This window comes from Spermophilus citellus (assembly GCF_964194105.1).
Source record: "Spermophilus citellus genome assembly, chromosome: 16".
In the NCBI taxonomy this organism is placed as follows: domain Eukaryota; kingdom Metazoa; phylum Chordata; class Mammalia; order Rodentia; family Sciuridae; genus Spermophilus; species Spermophilus citellus.
In genome coordinates, this window is record NC_138196.1 from 54,299,379 (window position 1) to 54,320,653 (window position 21,275).

General features: G+C 34.5%; 1 protein-coding gene across 15 annotated transcripts in view; it reads right to left on the reverse strand.

Annotated features, from left to right (window-relative positions):
• Positions 1-21,275, reverse strand: part of TENM3 (teneurin transmembrane protein 3) — a 606,711-nt gene that overhangs the window by 310,884 nt on the left and 274,552 nt on the right. For 2 of the 15 annotated variants that reach the window (XM_081269535.1, XM_081269531.1), the window contains exon 1: positions 18,293-18,562. The exons of 9 other annotated variants lie outside the window; for them this stretch is intronic. Coding sequence is in view for 1 of the 6 variants with exons in the window: in XM_081269530.1 (XP_081125656.1) it covers positions 17,896-17,914 (19 nt within the window). In the remaining 5 variants the exon portion in view is untranslated. 4 more of the 15 variants (XM_081269533.1, XM_081269532.1, XM_081269534.1 and 1 more) reach the window with 4 other exon arrangements.

The window sequence follows — 21,275 nt, forward strand, 5'->3', positions numbered from 1 at the left end:
TATTTTTTATACACTATGTTGCACAGGCTGGTCTGGAACTCCTGGGCTCAATTTTAAACACAGATGTGTATTTAGAAATCTGATCACTGTCAAATACACTGAGTATCATAATTGTATAGGAACAAAGTAACAAAGTAATTTTTTTTAAAGAGAGAGAGAGAGAGAGAATTTTTTAATATTTACTTATTTATTTAGTTAGTTTTTCGGTGGACACAACATCTTTGTATGTGGTGCTGAGGATGGAACCCGGGCCACATGCATGCCAGGCTTGAGCCCCATCCCCAGCCCAGTAACTTTTTGTTTTTAAAAGAACTAGGAGAAAATGTTTAATGCTTTGCATTTGTTGCCTCAGCTTCAATAAAAATACCTTTAATGTGGCAAAGGTTTTCATAAACTTAACAACTATTATTAAGAATTTAAGTTTTATAGATAAGATAATCATCCTTTCTTCTTCCTCCCATTGCAACCTGAGGAATTTGAGAGGTAAGTGGATGTTTTCTTATGTCTGAATGAGAACTCTGGGTAGGTGATCCTCATCTCTGAACATTATAGAATATCTGATTGGTAGGAAACCTGATTCAGAACCTTCCATTCTCCAACTCCACTCACCCACCAAGAGGCACAGCTCACTCTAATACCAATCATAAGGCTGGATCTTACAGGGTGTTTTATAGAGAAGGATTTTGACTATATTCCATATTACTATAATTCACATAGTGACTCCTCAAAGCAGAGTTATAAACAAGGTTCAGTATATGCCTGAAGCTTTTCTCTGTCTGTGACCTCCTTAATCTACTGCCTGGCAAGTGCCCTTCCCATATCCGATTAACCAATAGCTGCTCTAAGGAAAGGAACTCTTCCATCACTTCTTGAGAATATAACACTTTAGACTTTAGTGTATCATTTATTGTCTTGAAAGATGAGATAAAAGTCTTGAAACTGTGACCTAGATAACTATTCGTTCTCCTAGAGAAATAATTTGTGTGTTTATTAAAATGTAGTTTGGGCTGTGATTGTGGCTCAGTAGCACAGCACTTGCCTTACAAGTATGAGGCACTGGGTTAGATCCTCAGCACCACATAAAAATAAATAAATAAAATAAAGGTATGTGTCCATCTACAACTAAATGTGTGTGTGTATTTTTTTATTAAAGTTAAAAAATGTCATTTATTTTTAAAATCTATTTCCTGTTATGTATGGATACTTTAATTTTACCACTTAAAATCAAAAGCAAAGGACAACTTAAAAAATAATTTACAAACATTTTATTTATAATTAAATGTGAACTTCTATTACTTTTTTATTTTTTTATTAATGGCTTACAAGTTTAAAACTTAAAGGGAAATTGACAGGCAACAAACCATAATCACACAAACTTTACCATAATGAATGACAAACGTAAAGACAGCATACTCTAAGATGTTCAATTTACAGTTAGGAGGTTTATAACTACACACAGTGCTAAACCTATAGTACGGCAGTCTCAATAATTTTTGTTTGTAGTGTTTCAAATTCTGAAATATAAAAGAAGCATAAAACTAAATTTTAATTTCCCCTATGATTGAATAGGAAATATTGAAGACTCTATGGCTTTCCTACTGAAATTTCCCATAATATAAGACTGAAAAAAAAAGTCAGTTTCAACAAATTAAATGTCTTAAAAAGAATAGGAATGTGAAGGCATAGATGTTCAATTCCTATACATCAAAAAACACTAAGGAATGGGAAAGCAAAATCCTGAGGACAGTAAAGAAAACCATTTTTCACCTTCTTTTATGCTTCTTCTTTTCTTCTGGAGCAACTTGAAAAATATCTCCCCCAAATTCTTGTACATACAGAACACAGAATGTGCCTTTATTTGGAAATAAGGTCTTTGCAGCTGTGATTAGTTAAGGTAGGTCATAGTGGATGAGGGTGAGCTCTAAATTCAATAATGGTGCATTTGTAAGATGAGAAAATACTAATATAAGGAAAGAAACACAGAGGCAAGAATATCACATAACGATGAACGTAAAGACAGGAGGGATAAAACCAAAGAATGTCTGAGCCACTAGAATCTGGAAGAGGAAAGGAAGAATTCTTCCCTAGAACTGTCAGTAGAAGCATGACCCTGCTAACATTATGATTTCAGACATCTAGCCTAGTAAATTATAAGAGAATACATGTCCATTATGCTAAGCTACATAGCTTGTGGCAACTTGCTAAGTAGCCCAAGGGAACTAATAGATCTCCAAATGCCTTAAAATAAAAGTTACTAAAGAATTTCATTTTTTCTTGGATCCACATAGTACATTTGTTCTGTTTTGTTTTCATATATTCTTTGATGATTTACACTAAAATTTTAAATAAACTATCATTCTACCAGTCTAACACTATTGTTCAAAAATAATACTGTATTTTAGATTTAGCCTTCAGTAATAATTTAGCTTTACCTATGTTTATTAAAGTTTAATGTAGAAATGAGACCTGGATCTACATTTGGCCTCTAAGGTAAGATATAGAACAAAATGTTGTCAATAAAAATTTTAAAACTTAAAACATTTAATTTTTACTGGTTAATATTAAAGCATTACAAAAATTATACCACTTTAAAAACTATTGCTTCATTTACTTTCTTGCTACACTGTATCAATTTCTTATATATTATCATAAGCATTGGTGTCAAACACATAGGCACTCAATAAATATTTATTAAACTTAACTGAATGTTTTAGCAGTTTACAGTCATTATAAATAGCTGGGAAGAGTGATTTCTAATTCCCTAAGATTTTGGCAATAATATTTATTTATTCCATGTATTAGTTCCATTTACTGTAACAAAACCCCATAAACTAGATAGGTTATAAACGACAGAATTTTTTTCTCTCAAGCTCAAAGAGCCAAAGGATCCCAAGTCTAGGGAGAACTAAGCCCCCTGTTCAGAGACAGCTGTCTTCCACTATGTCACCAAATGGTGGAAATAGGGGGAGCTCTACTCTCTCTTTTGTAAAGACACTAAATCTATCCATAAAGTCTCCATTTTTATGACCTAACCACACCTTCAGGTCCACAAGTACAAATAATGTCACAGTGGGGATTAGGTTTCCACATATAAAATTTGAGGGGACACATTTAGTTCATAATACCCCAATTTTAAAAATAATTTTTTTAGCTATAGATGGACACAACATCTTCATGTTTATTTATTTTTACGTGGTGCTGAAGATCGAACCCAGTGCCCCACACGTGTGAGACAAGTGCGCCACTGCTGAGTCACAACCCCAGACCCATAATCCCCCAATTTTTTAATGTTTTATACTAGTAATTTATATAACACGACTATAAACATTTATTTTACTATAACATTTATTTTACTAAAAATGCTAGAAAATTAGTTACTAAAAATAATGCTAGAAATTAGCTAACAGATTTAGGTATTTTACTCAACTCAGGTTCTGAGTTACTAACAAATATACCCTTCCCCTGCCCCACTTCCCCAAAAAACTTCAACGCCATTATCATAGACATTCTGTCTCTATACTATGCCAAAAGACCTTCAAAGACTAAAACATAGTTAATTCAGGAAGTAAGCATCAAGAGTGAAAACACTTAGGCAAGGAATACTGATCATTTAGGAGGTGAGAAAAGTTTCTAATTCAACAAATAAAAAAGCATATCAATACTATTTATCATATTCAAAATGCCATTACATGCTTAAAAGGTTAATAAGGTTATAAGTGAAAACAGAATTATGGTTTTCTCACAGAAGGTGTCCAAAAACATAAATGTATTTCTGACATCAACTCTTTATCTGATAAAAGTCTTTATTCCATAATTTTATGACTTCAAAAATACTAAATCAATATTTTAAAAAACTACATGTTATTATCATATTTAGCATTAGCTAAATACTTTAGTACTTTTAATTCCTTTTGAGGTTAAGTGAATCTTTAAAATTATAAATCTGAAGAGTTACAGTAATATCAAGATTTTTATTTATTGATCAATGTTTCATATTTTGGAGAAACATTTTCTCAAAAATACAGTATTTCTTTCAACTACGATGGAAACATTGGTAAAGAATGCTAATGATGCACTAACAAATTCACATGTTTATAAGTGTGGCAATTTCTTATTCTGTTGAAGATTGCTTGATATTTTATTAATCTTAATAAGGGCTTCTTTTATATATAATGAACATTTTATAGGGATACATTCATAATAGATATGACATGGATAAAGTATTTCACTACTGTTCTACTAAAATAAAGTAATATTTAGGCAATAGGATGCAGCAACTAATGGATTATCATTGTAAAATCCAAACAATGATAATAGGGGATCATTTCACAGTTTTTGTAATGGTTTCACACAGTAATCTGTTCTATGTGTATCCTATTTCAAGGTGCTCTCTCAGAGTCAAACAGAATAATTCTTTGTATTATATCCTATGAATTTTAATTTGCAAAATGATAACTTAAATTCATGACTAGAGAGAGCTTGAGAAATCTTAAAATTTTCATTTTTCTATTTACTTCAACTATTACAAAAAATAGAAAGTAAATTTTAAGAACCAATCTGACAAAAAATAATTTTAACTATATGTTTATAACTTCTTAAAGAACTTGAAATAAAAGACAAACTTGAGTTGAGCAATCAACAATCTCCTCTACTTAGGTGTTCTGGGTACAGTTCTTCTGATAGAGAAGAACTGCTAAAAAAATAAAAGAAGCAAAGCAGCAAAATCCCAGAAAGACATAATCTCAGATCTCGAATTTGCCATCCTAAAGGAGTGACAGAATAAATAAATCAACCCATTTATTTGTATGTGAATGTGATCTATTAAAAGTTCAGAAGATGGTGTCAGAAGTACTAAGATAAGAGATACTTAACAATCACTTGCTAGAAGAAATGAGAATTTAGGTGAAGAGTTGGCAAGGAGGAAAAGAAAAAGCTATGGGAACGGAAATTGCCTGTATGGAAGTTTAGCAAGTAATAGAACACCAAACTGCAAGTCAGATACAATTTTTAATTTGGGGTCTGTCATTATTTTAGCTGTGTAAAACTCTAAAATGTTACCTGATGTTCTGGGGTCTTGGTTTACTTACTCATCCAGTCAACCAAAATTCACTAAGCATCAATCATGTACCAGGCACCTTCTAGGCTCTGAGGAAATCACAGTGGCTAGAAGTCCCTGCTATTGTGAAGCTTACATTGATAAACTATAAAATATAAGAAATTTAAGAGGAAGTCATAAATTGAAAATAATAATAGAAAAAAGCCTATTGTTGGTTTCCCCACTTCTACTAGCTCCTTTTTAACAACATTCTACCATTGATCTTCTCCCAAACACATGGTATCATGCCAAATTTCCAGTGGATCCCCAAATGCATACCTAAATACTTTTATCTGAGATTCGAGTCCCTTATATCCTGGCTTCCACCAACTTTTCTAGCTTTATCTTCCAAAATTCCCTTTTGTGAACTTCCTGTTCAAAGTAGGTTATTTGATATTTTCTCAAATATACTTTACAAATTGCAACTTTTAAAACTTGCCCATGTGCCCTTCTCTGCCTGAAATGCTTTCTTTCTGTCACTTTTCCATAAGAAATATTTCCTTCATATGACCCTATGATTTTCTGAGCAGGAGATAGAAAAACTAAGGTGATGCTGAAACCAGATAACCTGACTGAAATCAAGACCTTATGAAATATGATTGTTGACTACATACATGAAAATAAGTAGGTCCAAAAAATATGGTTTGTAAAAATCAGAAGACTTTGACTACTGATTGAGTATATATACAAATGGAAAGAAATTAGTTTAAATGTGCTCAAAATTATATGATTATGAATAGAATTATAAATATCTTACCAGATGATACATAGTAGGTTTTCAATAGATGCTGAGTTAATTCTTTTAATTTTATGAGTTGATTTTAAGAAACTAATAAATTCCTAAAATAAATTAAGGATGTTTAAATATTTATATATTGATTTCTAATTTTATAGAAAGAGAAAAAATTGCTATACTAAACATGACTAACTAAAATGACTTAAACTTCATGATTACCAGATTTAAATATGTTATTTAGAAATCAGATTTGACACTAACAACTTCAAGGAAATACATGGAATAATGTATATTTTTTTTTTTTAACTGAGATTTAACCCAAGGGTGCTTTACCACTGAGCTACATCCCCTGCCTTTTTTTTTTTTTTTTTTTTTTTTTTTTTTTTTTTTTTTTGGTACCAGGGATTGAACCCAGGGAAACTTTTTTTTTTTTTTTTTTTTTTTTAGTTCTTTGATAAGTATATGGGAGGTGGCATGGGATAAGTGGCAGAACTTTGGAGGAGGAGGGGGAAAGAGGCAAAGGGATAGGAATGACAGTAGATTGATATGGACATCATTCCCTAGCCTTTTTGTTTTTTATTTTGAGACAGGGTGTCAAGTTGCTTAGGGCCTTGCTCCTTTGCTGAGGCTCACCTTGAGTGTGTGATCCTCCTGTCTTAATCTCCAAAGCCAAGCCATGCCCAGCCTGTTCTTAAATTTAAAAGAAGTAAGTGTTGTGTAATAAATAGCATGAACAATATCATAAATAACTGTTAAATTATATATCTTCCTTTATGTAAATGAAATAAAATGTCACAAAGATAATATCCATAGCACTCCTATCTATCCCTTTTTTCTTTTTTATCCCTTCATAGGCAACCACTAACATGCAATTGATCTATAACCTTCCTATAAGTAGAACTCTAGTACTTTTGCCCACAAAAGAAGTACATGTATTTTCATGCATGGTGTATATAGGCTCTGGAACACTGGCATTTCATCAGATTATGGTTGACTAAATCAAAAGGGTAAGTGTGACAGCAGAATCCTCCTAAACAAAACAGTATAAAATAAAACAATTTTATTAATGATAAACTCAAGAAATGAAGAAACAATTTAATATACTGTTTCAAGTTTATATTGTTCAATTTTAAGGTGCTCTCTCTTAGGAATATGGTGATAACCTGTCACTTCATCAAAATTCAAAACTGGTGATCTCTGCTTCAAAGTGTTTCCACTTTCACACTACAGAAATTAATAAAATCTTCAAGTGGTCTCCTTCCAATGCAATACCTCATTAGGGTTAAGTATGCCCAAGGCATCTAGAAGTACACATCTTGTTATTACTAATTGAGATATTCCTGAAAAGAGGGGCTGGGGAAGAATTTTACAATATACACAGGTTTATATTTTTTAAACTGAAAAAATACTATCAATTTTCTGCTTCCATAAATACACTTCTAAAATGTTGACTATTTAATTGTACTCATAGTTTACAATTCTAATGCCTAGCTGTTGATAGCTGTTGAGAATCTGTAATCAGTACTGATTTCTAATATTAATTAGTAAATTAACAAGTATTTTAATAAATCAGAAGTTTATACTGGTATCTGAGTATGAAAGCAAATACTTTTTTTTTAATTTATGGAAGCCCTTGCACATTGGCTTTCCTGTTCCTAACTGGAAGCATACAAGTGAAGACTGAACTTTGCTTTTTGTATGAAATATAATATGCAAGAAATTTAAATATACTTTATTTATTTGGTACCAGGGTTCGAGCCACATCCCCAGCCCCCCACCCCTTTTTTAAATTTTGCAACAGGGTCTTTTTTTAAGTTAAGGTCTTAGGGCTTCACTAATAAAGTGCTGAGGTTGAACTTATGATCCTCCTGCCTCAGCCTTCTATGTTGCTGGAATCACAGACATATGCCAATGCACTCAGCTTAAATATACTTTAAAGAAATCAAGCATATTGTCATATATTCATAGATCTTACCAGTTTAAATAAGGCTAAGAGTCTTGTTTAAAATCAATAATTATACTTTAATAATAACTATGAAATTCTGAATTTCTAAACTTCATTATTCTGCCCATTAGGAACATCCTTGTGGTTCAGTCCTTAATTGTGACATGAAAAAGGACCATAATGTATTGTCACCAAACTCTTAAAATACTGAAATTCATCCATATGATTATTATTATCTTCAAAGTGGTCAACTCAGCGTTATCATTTTTTTCAAAAGATATAGTCATTTCTCCAAAAAACACTGAAATTTCTCTTTCAAAAAGGTCTCACGGGCTTTAAGCATTATTTTTTTCTGAATATAATTAACTGTGGTAAATACTCTCTTGAGAATTGATCTAATTTTTTGAAATAGCCAAATGTTGGTTAGTCAAGCCTGTGAGGAAGGTAAGTAATGAGGCATGCCTATATAATAAGAACTATTTTTATTTGTGACTTTCAAAAAACTCGATTTCAAAAGAGTAGTTTCCAAAACATTCTGGTTAATGGTACTATAATGACATTGGGAATAATAATAATCTATTCCTAATGAGGACAATCTCCTTCATTTTCAGACTCTCAATTAAAACCAAAGACACCATGTAGCAAGCACAGGAAGTCCACAGCATATTAACCATTTTCCTGCATGGTGGTAAGATTACTCCTTACCTAAGATTTCTGTGCAGGGGATGCTCTTTCTTCCTATTCCTTAGGCAAGCTGAATCAATAAAAAGCCAGCAAGGAAAAAAAAAACAAAAAACATTTTCCCTACAAGGATACCTTAACCAAAAATGCAAAATATACACAGAAAAAGCAGGACTCACAGATAAAAATAAGCTAAATAGCACAAAAGGTAAACAGACATTATATGTTTTACTTGTTCATGCAAAGTTTTTAATATAATTTGCAATAGGATTTTTTTTCCAAGAATTCTGAATCATTTGAAGAAACTCTATAAAACTTTTCAAAGCTCTCATTGTTTGAATTCACTGATCTGGTTTACTTCTCTCCTATTCCAGGTACAATCCGGAAAAGTTAAGCAACTTTTCCAAGGTTACACCATCAAATAATGGTACCAATTTGACTTCCTATGTAGAAGATCTTAGCAGAGCAAAACTGTGAAAAATAAGATCATCAATAGATTAGCCTTGGGCACAAAGGAGTAAATACAAACATAATTTATCATTTTGCTAGGTTCAATAAATACCATTTTGATGAGTTAATAGCCTTTGAAAGTAAAAACATTAGCCATCAGTTAAATAAACAAGCCATTAAATGGGAAACAGAAGTGTCAATAAATGCATAATTTACTAATTTTCTAATCAATGATGCTAATCATTGCTGGATATTAATCAAGAAGGGGACATTAGCCATACCACAGATGATCATAATGATCATGCCTCACTAAAGGAAAATCTAAAGATTACAAACAAAAAGATTAAAAACAAAAATACAAAACACATATTCCCTTATAAGTACTTGTTGACAAATTAAATGATTTGCCTTAATCAAATAGGGAGTGAGAAGGGAAATCGCATGGAAATGGAAGGTGATCCTCAGGGTTATACAAAATTACATATAAGAGGAAAGGAGGGGTAAGAGAAAAATAATACAAGTGGAAGAAATGATTTACAGTAGAGGGGGTAGAGAGAGAAAAGGGGAGGGGAGGGGAGGGGAGGGGAAGGGGGATAGTAGAGAATAGGATAGACAGCAGAATACATCAGTCACTAGAATGGCAATATGTAAATCAATGGAAGTGTAACTGATGTGATACAGCAATCTGTATACGGGGTAAAAATGGGAGTTCATAACCCACTTGAATCAAACTGTGAAATATGATATATTAAGAACTATGTAATATTTTGAATGACCAACAATAAAAAAAATCCATTCAAAAAAAATATGGAAATCTTTCTAACATTCAGTATGAAAGGCTGTATACTGGCACCAAATATCTATGTAAAGCCGACTGAAATCAAAACAAATCCTAATTTGACAACTACACTGTATGCTAAATTCAGTAATGAAGGACATAAATTTGGAACTTCAGTTCCTAAACTCATTTTGTAATTTAGTAGTTCAATAACCTTATGCAAATTATTTAATATATTTAAGCCTCAATTTTCTCATCAATAAATTGAGGAATAATATTTACTTCATAAATAGCCTGGTACATACTAGGTGTTATAGGTATCCTGGGGCCCATTACTTCTTAGCAGAATGATATGGTGCTTTCCAGTCACTCCCACAGGAGAAAGGAACAGACTTAGGTATGTTCTCATCTGGGTTGACACCCTGGCTTTATCTCTAGCAACTTACTCAACTTTTCTGTGCCTCCATTTCCCTACCTTTAAAATGGGGATTATAAAAGTATTAAACTCCATGAATTGTTCTGTAAATGAAATAGTATCTATATAAAGGGTTTAGCACAGAAAAGAGATTTTACTAAATACTCGATACATGTTAACTATTGTTAGGCCTTGGATTCTCCACATATAAAATATGCAGTACGCAGTACAAATATGACATTCAGTATGGTGTATGTGTGTTTCTGTTACAAGTAACTTTATTACTATGTTTAAGTTTCAAGTTAACTATGATAATGCAACTTTAGCATATTTTTATTCAAATTTACTGTTATGATTCATTGAATTTTATAAAAAAGTCTTTAATTGTGGAAATTAACATTCTGCTTCACCGGAACATCTAATATATAATTGGTATTCAACTATCTAAAATTCTCACCTGACCAAAAATGCAAAAAAATGGATATTAGGCCAAAAAATGTTTCCAAGAAGCCAAAACTAATAAATTAATAAGGTTCACTCTGAGTAGAATCTTTAACTCAAAACTTGTTTATGCCTATTTTATGAATAAATGACAACAAAAAATAATCTTGGTTGTTTGATGACTGAGTAATAAGAAGTACAACATGACAGTAAACAATGAGGGAAGAAAATAAAAACCCCATCCTAAAAATTAAACCTGTGGAGCTGGACATGGTGGTGAACACCTGTAACCCCAGCAGCTTGGCGGCTAAGGCAGGAGGATCACAAGTTAAAAGCCAGCCACAGCAATTTAGTCAGGCCCTAAGCAACTTAGTGAGACCCTGTCTCTCAATAAAATATTAAAAAGAACTGGAGATGTAAGTCTGTGGTTAAGTGTCCCTGGGTTCAATCCCTGGTTAAAAAAAAAAAAAAAAAATATATATATATATATATATATATATATATTTTTTTTTTTTTCTCCTGTACTTAGAAGTGCTCATGTTAAAGCACTTAATAAGAGAGTGTGATATTTAGGAGGTTTGGAATCACACTGTATAGCCTACATATCATATCTCTGTTAACCTACATGAGTAATAATTTCCCCATCAATAAAATGGGAAAATTCCTTCTTAAAGAGATGTGGTGACAAAACAAAAATTTATAAGACATTTAGCATAGTAAGGGCTCAAAAGTGTGGGATAGTAACTATAGTACGCATTGCCCATATGGGGCCACCTATCTCTCAAGGGCTCCTGAGTAAACTATCATATTTTAACAGAACAATAAAATAACTGATGTTCATAATGATCTTCAGTGACTAAGAAATTAAACTATATTTAATATATTAATTCAATAAGCATTCAACAAACATTTATTGACTATTATTTTCTCAGTATTGGGCTTAGTTCTGGTACATAAGAAAGTGATTAAGACACAGTTGTGACCTGAAAGAAATTGTCCCCTCATAGGGGAGAAAGAAATGTAAACAAATGATTACAGTATACTGTGCTAAGTGCTATAACAGAAATATATATTGGGTGCAATGGCAGTATAGAAGAAGAAGCCAGTTTTGCCCTCAGGCAGTCAGAAAGGGTTTCAGAGAAGAAATACCATGCAAGTAGATTCTTGAAAGATATGTGAGACGGTAAGAAGAGGCTAACTTAACAAAGACAAGCAAAAGTGTTGAAGCACAGGTGAAAAGGTATGCAGAAAAGAGCAATGGAGTTTTGAGTCTAAGATCATGAAGGGTCTGATAAAACACCAATCAAGATGACAACTGTAATGACAGCGTGGAGGCTGGATTAAAGAGACAGACAGAAGGCAGGGCAACCAGGGTGGAAAACTAATGAATCCGACTTGAAGAGATGAAAAGAGACTGAATTCAGGCCCTGATGGTGGGTAGAGAGGGAGATGGGAGGGTTTATAGCTCATTTTAAGCATATGACAATCCAATATGTTTGTTTTTTAAATACAAAATTAAGAGAAAAAATTCTTTGCCATCAAAACATGTGGCTCTCCTGAAGGAACTATTTTTGGTGATTCTGAGTTCCTGAGATTTTAGTGTTACATAATTCATAGCACGATAAGGAGACAGCTCCATCTCCAATAAAGCTTGAAATAACATTTTAGGTATTTTGTTAATGGGCCAACTTTTTCTTTCTTATGATAAGATTTGTATTTAGCTCTGATTGATTGTAACATAAAAGAATGCAGTAAAAAGTAAAGCATAAGCTAAATTCTAATCAGTAATGTTTGACAGCTTTGTCTAGGAAAACAAAAATCTTGTATGCAGCACTTAATTGCTTTAACTGGAGTTTCCAAAAAGGTTAGACCTTGTACTGCATTTAATAAAACTCTTCCTCTTATTGAACAATACTTGTTCAAATATTTAAGCAAGAATTTCATTTTATTAGAGTTGGTATAAAATACATCACAAGGAAAATATAGGCCATAAAGTTGAGAAATATAAACTATAAATCTTAAGGCTTTGTTTTAACTTCTTAAGGGAAGTGATGACTAGAACAGCAGCAAGAGAACTACTAAAACTTGAATAACCTTCATGTAAACATACTTAGGCACTTGTTAAAACAAACATTATTCCTACTGCTAAAATTGAAGTTGGCAAGTCTTTCCTCTTAATAGCATAAAAAACAATTTGAAAAGTAGTAGAATAGCAGCTTCTTTGCAAAGAGACTAATAGTCATCATTAAAAGACCCTTAAAAGCAAATACAGAATGGCCAGCTAGCCTGATCACCTTAATTTTTAATGAAAGGATATTTCCATATATATAGGGAATATATATATTTCCATACATATGGAATATATATGTATATATATTTTATATAATATATATATATCATCATAAGAAATGAAGTTCTGAAGGAAAATCTACTATCATTAAAAAGAAATTAATTTTAGTTTTCACCTTTACTATGATGATCTATAATGAGAGAAAATAATATATAAAAACAAAAAGAAGGAAATATGATAAAGCAATATGTAAAAATCTGTCAGTGATAAAACAAGCAGGGGTGGCTGTCATAAAAATGGCCAAATGGCTTTTTCCACCTCCATCAAGGTCACTTTACTGATGATGGACTCAATAAGATGATAATGCATTTAACCACTTTCCTTGCATCTGACTTCGACCTCACAAATCCAAATGGCCTTGTTTAACTACCCTGGCCTTTCAGCATTTCCCTGAACAAAGATAATTAAGGAGATGTACTGCCCCCTACTATCACAGGAATTGAAAGACAAATAAACTTTTAAGAGCACAGCCAGGTGTCTGCTCCACTAATGCACAACTTTTAAGCAGGAGGTAAAATGAAATAATGGTTAAATAATTATAAAAGGTTAACAATGTTAAATTTGTTCTATAAGGTAATTTTGTTTTATTTAAAAGAAATGGCATAAAGTGTGTTCCGCACTACATTTTACAGGTCTCTAGACAGCAGATCCTCTCTTTCCCTGCTGGAAACAGTTTAAGATTAAGGCAAAAGGAGGTTATGCACAAACTAATGTTAAAAAAAATTATTAAAACTTCTACACATCATCTTAAATTTTCAAAAAGTTTGTTATTATACATAACTAGAAAAAATTGAAGTATTTCCTGTTCTATATTAGTCATTCTGGTGTTCTTTACAATACATTCTGCCTTTTAACTACACAAAACAAGATGTTCAGGTCAAACATTGTCTAACTTCAAAGAAAGAGAATAAGAACACTTAAGAGAGAAACTCTTTTTCTTTTAAATACTATAGCATGCAATTTCCCAAATATATCTATTATTGAAGTGCAATTTGGCCTTAAATATTTGAGTGTACTTTTCAATTATTATTCTTCTCTTGTGAAATTAATTTACAACCACTAACATTTATGGCATAAACTGTTTCTGATATACCAAAGAGGTAGCTGTTCTCAAACTGACATTCTAAAACTTAAGAGTATTTCAAAACTTAAGCAGGGAATTTGTAATTGAACAAGAGCTAGGTTTGTAACCAAAACCAACAATATGAAAATCAATTTTTAAACAACTGGCTTCTTAAATATTGAAGCACATACCATTTCAAACACATATAATATCTACTCTCCTACTCCCTATTATGGTTATTCTGTAGCAGGAAAAACAAACTTTGACCTGTCAAAAACAAACTACACATTCCAAGTACCTAAAATGAAACCTCAATTCACATTAAAAGGCCGAAGACTTAAATGTGTATTGTAATAACTTTTTGTTCTAAAAAAACTTCCAATAAGTTGTACAAATTCCATTTATTTTATATTACCTTTTGCTAGAGAAATCTGTAATGCCAAACAACCTGATAAATCTAAATGTAACGAATTTCTAAGGTAAACTATCTCTTTTAGAAGAAAGAATAAGTGTTATTTTGGCTTTAAAATATTCAGTGTTCCAGGATATGGAATCACTTCACATAAGATTATAGCCAAAGCAGCACTTACGATTAATAACGTAAAATCTATATTTATATGCTTCAAACTTGTCCAGATCAATGTGATACAGCAAAAGTCTTGCCAATAATCCTAATCTAAACCTTTGGGAATCCTCTTGCTCTACTCCCCTATTCCTCTAACAGTACCTTATCCTTCCATTCCTTTCTTTCTACCAGAAACTTCACAACTTGTTTTTGTGACTGTTGTCCTGTTAGCCAAGAACCAGGTCACTGGGAGACACAACTCATTAAACACTCTATTAGTGGCTTAGGGTTTGTTGTTGTTGGTTGTTTAATTTTCTTTTTATTTAGTTGTTGATGGACCTTTATTTTATTCATTTATTTATATGTGGTGCTGAGAATCAAACCCAGTGCCTCACATATGCTAAGCAAGTGCTCTACCACTGAGCCACAACCCCAGCCCTGGCTAGGTTTTTAACTATAACTATATAGAAGTTCTGGTCAAACCTAGAAGGTACAATTCACTGTTGAGGTTAAAAAAAAAACACTGTCCCAATTTTTTTTTTTATTTACCTTCTTACTTCAACATATCTATCTCCTTCATGGTACCATTCTCACAACATCAAATATCCATAAAGAAAAATATTCAATTTCTCAAGTGTTAGGTGGGAATGTACTCATATCTACACTAACTCAGAATATTATCGGTATATACATTTATTCATATCTATGTATATATTTTCAGAGTAAGACATCTATAGGAAAGCGGCAATATACCCTATTAGTGTAAAATTTAATTTTTTTAAATGAGGAAAGTTAATAAAAAATAACATTTACATAAAAATTGTAAACAAATATATTGCCCTGTTCTTAGCATTTACATTTGGGTTACTAGAAAGGTAGTTTGTTAAAAAATCTCCACTCACAATTGTTTAAAGTAAAACCTAGGAAACAAAATAAATTATAAACATAAAGAACTGATGTTCCAAAGCCCAATCTCTTAATTGCTGATCAGAGCTGAAAATAGATCCTTTTTCTCCACTAATTGAATGAGTCTTGTTAAACCTTTTGAAATGCACTTTAGAAAATGCAAGAATACAGCTTAGAACAGGTTCTTTAATTTGGGTCATTTTCTGTTACTTGCAGTGGTGACGGGTGCTTAGCAACGCTGTTCTGGTGGCCCTTTTAAGGAAATGAATACCTGGAATACAGCATTTTAATCTATTTTATGGCATTAATTATCAAGATCACTGTATTTAGACAGTGCCTCCTTTGCCACTTGCCTACATTATGAAAGACAGGAGTCCCATGATAAATTAAATATATTATTTCAGATGACAGAAGATTCTGTGCACCCTGTTTGCAAGTTAAAAAAAAAAAATCTAAGGATATAAGAACTAACAGTAAATAGAAGCCACAAAAAGGGTTAGTTTAAATGTTGAGACAAGGATATTACACTGAAAATCTGTGTTCAGATATCTGTGAAAGAGACCACGCTAAGTCACTTTTCTTTATCTAAATCTTTGAAAACTAAATTCTATTATACCACACACTAGGCCACTGATATCTAAGAATCATGATGCAACACAGCCAAAACTGAGTAAGATTTTATTTGATAAAAATTTGATGAATATTTTAAATGTTGAGATCTTATAAGAAAACTGTACATGAGAAATAATAACAATACTTAAATATCCTTTTAAATGTAATGAAGTTTTCACTTCTCATCTATTATAATGTGCTCAATTGATTATCAGGAAGACTAGGAGACAAGGTAAAATACAGAGCTATCAAGTGGTTTCTAAGAAATCCAACTGCCTTGTTATGCTCTGTTCAGGTTTTATTAATAATCAATATAACATGTTAAGAAACTAATAATTAAAAACATTCAGAATACTCCTATTTTTTCTAGTCTCAATTGTTATTGTTAAAAGTACAACTCTTTAAACTTTTTCCTTATAATTAGTTTATTTTCATGTCCCAAAGAAGGAAGGTGAAGCTCTTATACATCTCCATTCTTCCCTATCTTTGCAGCTAATAAGAGATCAAGTGACTCCCTCTTTGTCTAAAATGTATCCTAATTTCAGTCTTTAACAGACATTTTTTTAAAAGCTTTTAACAGTCAGGCCCCAAAGATGAGACAGGAACCAGGTTAACAACCTGCAATCATATTTTTTTTTAAGTTTAAGTCGATTAATTAATGTATAATCAGCATCTCTTTAAAGTCAACATACTTGATGCCAGATTTCAAATTTCTCACCAAATTGTGTAAATCACAGAATAAAATGGAAAATACCAAAATTTCTCAGGTTTTTGTCTCTGAAAACACATGGACTCTGCTTGGGGTTTTGGTGGTTTGAACGTTACAGATGCGTTGTAATGCCTGGGAATCTGCTGAAAAAACAAAATGTGGGGCACAGACAGTATATGCTGCACTAAAATATTCTACTTAGAGGGAGGCTGAGTTAAGTTAGCTGTATTTCTAAAATGCCTTCTCTGGATATTTTCAATCCCTTTTCTAAGAACTACTTTAACAATTTACACACAGGGGTCTCTGGATGGATCTTTGAAACACTTTAAATCGGAGAACAAAAGGTTTATTTTAAAAATGAAAACCTTGGCTTGTACAACTCCAGACGTGAATCTGCTTTCAATTACTGAAAGTATTTCCACTTTAGTGGAAGGGGATCAAATCTTCAACTACACCATCTTAAGGCACTGAATTTGATTATATTAGGCTTTCCGAAGACAAAATGACTTTGTGACACAGGCACATATATCTGTACATATCATTTATAAGATATTCCGGAGAGATAGAGACGCTAGCCCACGAGAGGGAGGAAATGTGATACCTCATTCTGAGAGCTGCCACGGATCCTTGTTTTATTTTATTAAAATATACTACACAAATGGGCAAATGATTTTTTTTTTTTTTACTTCAACAGACACTGCACAAGTTTTTCCAAACCATTCCCAACTATTCTTCCACAGGAGTAACCTGCTTCGAAGCACAACTACAAAGTTGAATTTCTTTCAGAGTCTCCACTCCGTAAAGCCCTCACGACAAAAAAGCACACACTAAGTATTTCGCAGGCGAAAAACTGCTCTTTTAATTAGCAAGATTATTTTGTACCTTTTTCTCCATTAAGCAATTAGCATGATGGATTCCGGTTAATGGAACCGAAGGACTGATTCATTTACGCTCAACGCAGATTTTTAAACATTTCAGACATAAATTATCCAAAATCATTATTTCTAAGATTTGCTCCTCACGAATTCGATAAGATATATCGCAAAAGTCACAGAAATGCAGTGGGGGGGGGGGGGAGACAGCTTTACCTCATAGGTTAGGACTGTATACTACTCATAAAAAAAAAAAAATCCATCTAATTAAAAATACCGGGAACAACAGACTCCATTCTGCCCGCGGCTACCTGCACCACTCCGGGTGACGAAGAGTAAAGAGAAAGTTCAGCCTTCGCCTCTTTTAAATCCTTATATTCGGTCCCTCAGGGGTTAAAAAGCCACCTCATTTCAGATGCTAATATTGCCTCTGCACCGATTTCAAACCCGCGCGGAGCCTCCTCCCTCTCCGACACCGGCAGAGAGACCCGCGGAGCCGCTGCCGCTACCGGGGCTGGGGCTGCCGCCGCCTCTGCCGCCGCCGCCGCCGCCTTTGAGCGCCCGGGAGCGAGAGAGCGACCGAGAAGCCGCGCGAGGAACCGCGGCTTCCGGAGCCGCGCGCCCACCCCAGGCCGCGGCACCCGCCGCCGCCGCCGCCGCCGCCGCTCACCCACCTTGCCGCGGCGCGCCCTCGCTGTGGCCGTGCGGAGCCGAGCCCGGCGCTGCCAAGTTGCCTCGGTCTGGAGCGTATCATGTTACAGCGCCGGGCTCGGGGCTCGGGCTGCGAGCGGCAGCCAGACATGATAGGCTGAGGCTCCTCTGTTTACACCCGGCCGCGGAGGGGGCGGCGGCGACGCTTAACCCCTTCGAGCCGGGCCGGGCAGCCGCCGCCACCGCCGCCGCCGCCGCCCCGCCAGCCCTGCCAGCCCTGCGCCCGCCGCCCGGCCCGGCCGCCGACACCCCAACAGACTCACACACACACACTCACACATACTCACACACACGCGCCGGAGCATTCCAACAGCCCTGCCCCAAACGAAGAAGGTGAAAACTGCACCGAAAACTGGTCGCCGACGAGCTTTGAAGACCGCGGCAGGAGGGATCTTCACCCCCCCACACACAGGCAGACCGGTGGAACATCAGTGTTCTCTGGTGTGGTTTCTCAGGCTGCTGTGGATCTTGCAATACGGATTCTTTTTTTTTCCCCTCTCTATGAGCACTACTTTCCCGTGCTCACAAAAGCAGCTCTTTCCCAGCACATGAATGAATCCGACCCCTGCTCTGCCACCATTCATGCATCCCACTTCCGAGACGTTTACTTAATCCAAACCAGAGTGACGGCCGCACTCCCCACGTCTTCGCCAAACTAAGTCTTAGCGCTCACGGGACAAGCCGCCTGGGAGAGGCGGGCACACCGGTACCTCGCAGGCAGGCGGGAGGGGTCCGCGGGAGGGCCCCGAAGCCAGGCACCCGCGAGGCATGCGGGTGCGGGGGTGGATGTCGCCTAGGAGCGCCGCGGGGACCCGTTCATTCCACAATCGCCGCTTGGCCTCGGCCGCTGCGGCTCAGCCCCTCCACTGGCCCCCTGTGAGGCCAGGACGGTGGCGGGGCGGTCTGCACCCTGTCCGCGCCAGCCTGTGAGGCTCCCGCCCCCCTGGGGGAGAGGAGAAGCTGGGGGCGTGTGTGTTCAAGTGGTCTGAGCTGCTCTGAATTATGTGCCAGGACTGGACATCCCTGATGTGAAGTAACCAATGTGGTGTTCTGACCTGCTTCACTTTTAAATAAATGTACTTAAGTATTGCTGCATTTAAATTCTTATTTTTTTTTAATTGTCCTTTCCCCCCTTCAGATGCACTTTTATCATTATTTTTGCACTGCCTACAGAAATCCATTGTCCGATTTCTTTTTTTTTTTTTCTGGAACGTTCTACCTACCCCCTTCAGCCTCTTCCTCCATTACACTGAGGAATAAATCAATGTTTATGAATTTTAAGTTACCTGTGTTTTCTTCCAATGTTCCCAAACTCCTCAAGTACTTTTATCAGTAAACACGAAAGAAATTTTTTAAAAAATCTTTATGTCACAATACTCTTAACATATTCATATGAGCTCTGATTTCACTTTTTAACTTCTAAATATAATCTTAAACCAACCCACCTCCAATACTTAACAAAGGACCTGTGTTCTCTATTTATCATTAGATTACAATGATAAATCCCGCCTTTACTCCAGTAAAGATTAAATTCTTTCCACATTCCCAGGATTCAACAAGAACAGGAATTTCTTTCTTCTTTTCTTTTCTTTCTTTTCTTTTTCTTTCTTTTTTTTTTTTGCATATTACCTCTAGATTGATTTTTGTCACTTTTATATCTAATGTTAGAAGAATAAATAGCTCTTTACCTTTTTGAGGGGACTTTTCCTTTTCTATTTCTATGATCGTCCAACACATCAGTTATCATGCATGGAAGTGTGTGAAGGTATTCTGTATTTAAGCAAAGTCTGTATACCTTATTGTTCTTCACCTCATCTAGAAACATGACTCACCAAACACATCTTATTATAACCTGATTATCACTACCATCCTATGTATTCCTCTCTTACTGATCAGCATATTCATCCTTTAATTAGGATATTACTAAGATGTCATAGAAATTATTTAAATGCATAGCAATTATCTAAAATTTAGACATTCCTTTGACACAGTCTAAATTTCGAAGTTATTTCCAGGTTTTTAAATTCTTTCTCTCTAGTAAAATTGGGTCAAAAAATAGAACAATAGATATTTTGTGGGACACCAAAAGATTTCTAGCTCTTAAACAAATAACTTTCAAAGTCATAATATTTTGAAAAGGATCATTTCAAAGATCATTAAAATGCATGTGACTCTTCTGGGGGAGTTGCCTAAACTAATTGCAAATAAACACTACATAATTACTTAGAGGATGAAGAAGCTATCCAATTTGAATCTTAGAAGAATTAAATAGGCAGAACATTGAACAGTTAAAATTTACCAGGATATGGGGGCTTGTCTGCACTTCAGAAATGTACCCCTTGATTTTTCATGACTACAAATTTGCCAATCTAGACTAGAACATTAGAACACAGAAAGATGAACACTCTAATTGAAGAACTAAAGGTTCTAAGATCTTAAATAAATCACAGTTTGGGTCAAGATGAATCTTAAGAAGACTGATATTTGGCATGCTCATTTCCCCAGATAAATGCTTTGTAAATTGGTCACTGATTATAGCATTTATTAAAGTTCCAATTTAAAATGCTAATTAAGCAATGTCCATCTATAAATATCAGCACCAGATTAAGCAAATTTTTATATTGGACTGTATTGGAATATTGTACACGTATGTCTGGTTTTATCTTTTCTGAATACAAAATTCTTTTCAAATTGGACAAAGACAACATCTCTTGAGAATTATCCAGGATTTACTTTGAGTTAAGTTGAGCAGTAGCAGCAACAGCCCATGTGAAAGAGGCAGAGGAAGAGATGTGGTTTTAAACTATTTCTATTGCTGAAATATGAAGGATGGTTTCCAAATATGTCTTCCAAGAAAACATGGTTTTGTGACCACACCCATTCGTGCATTAAATTACTGCCATATTTTAAACACAGGAGTCCACCAAAGAGTTCCATAGAGACATA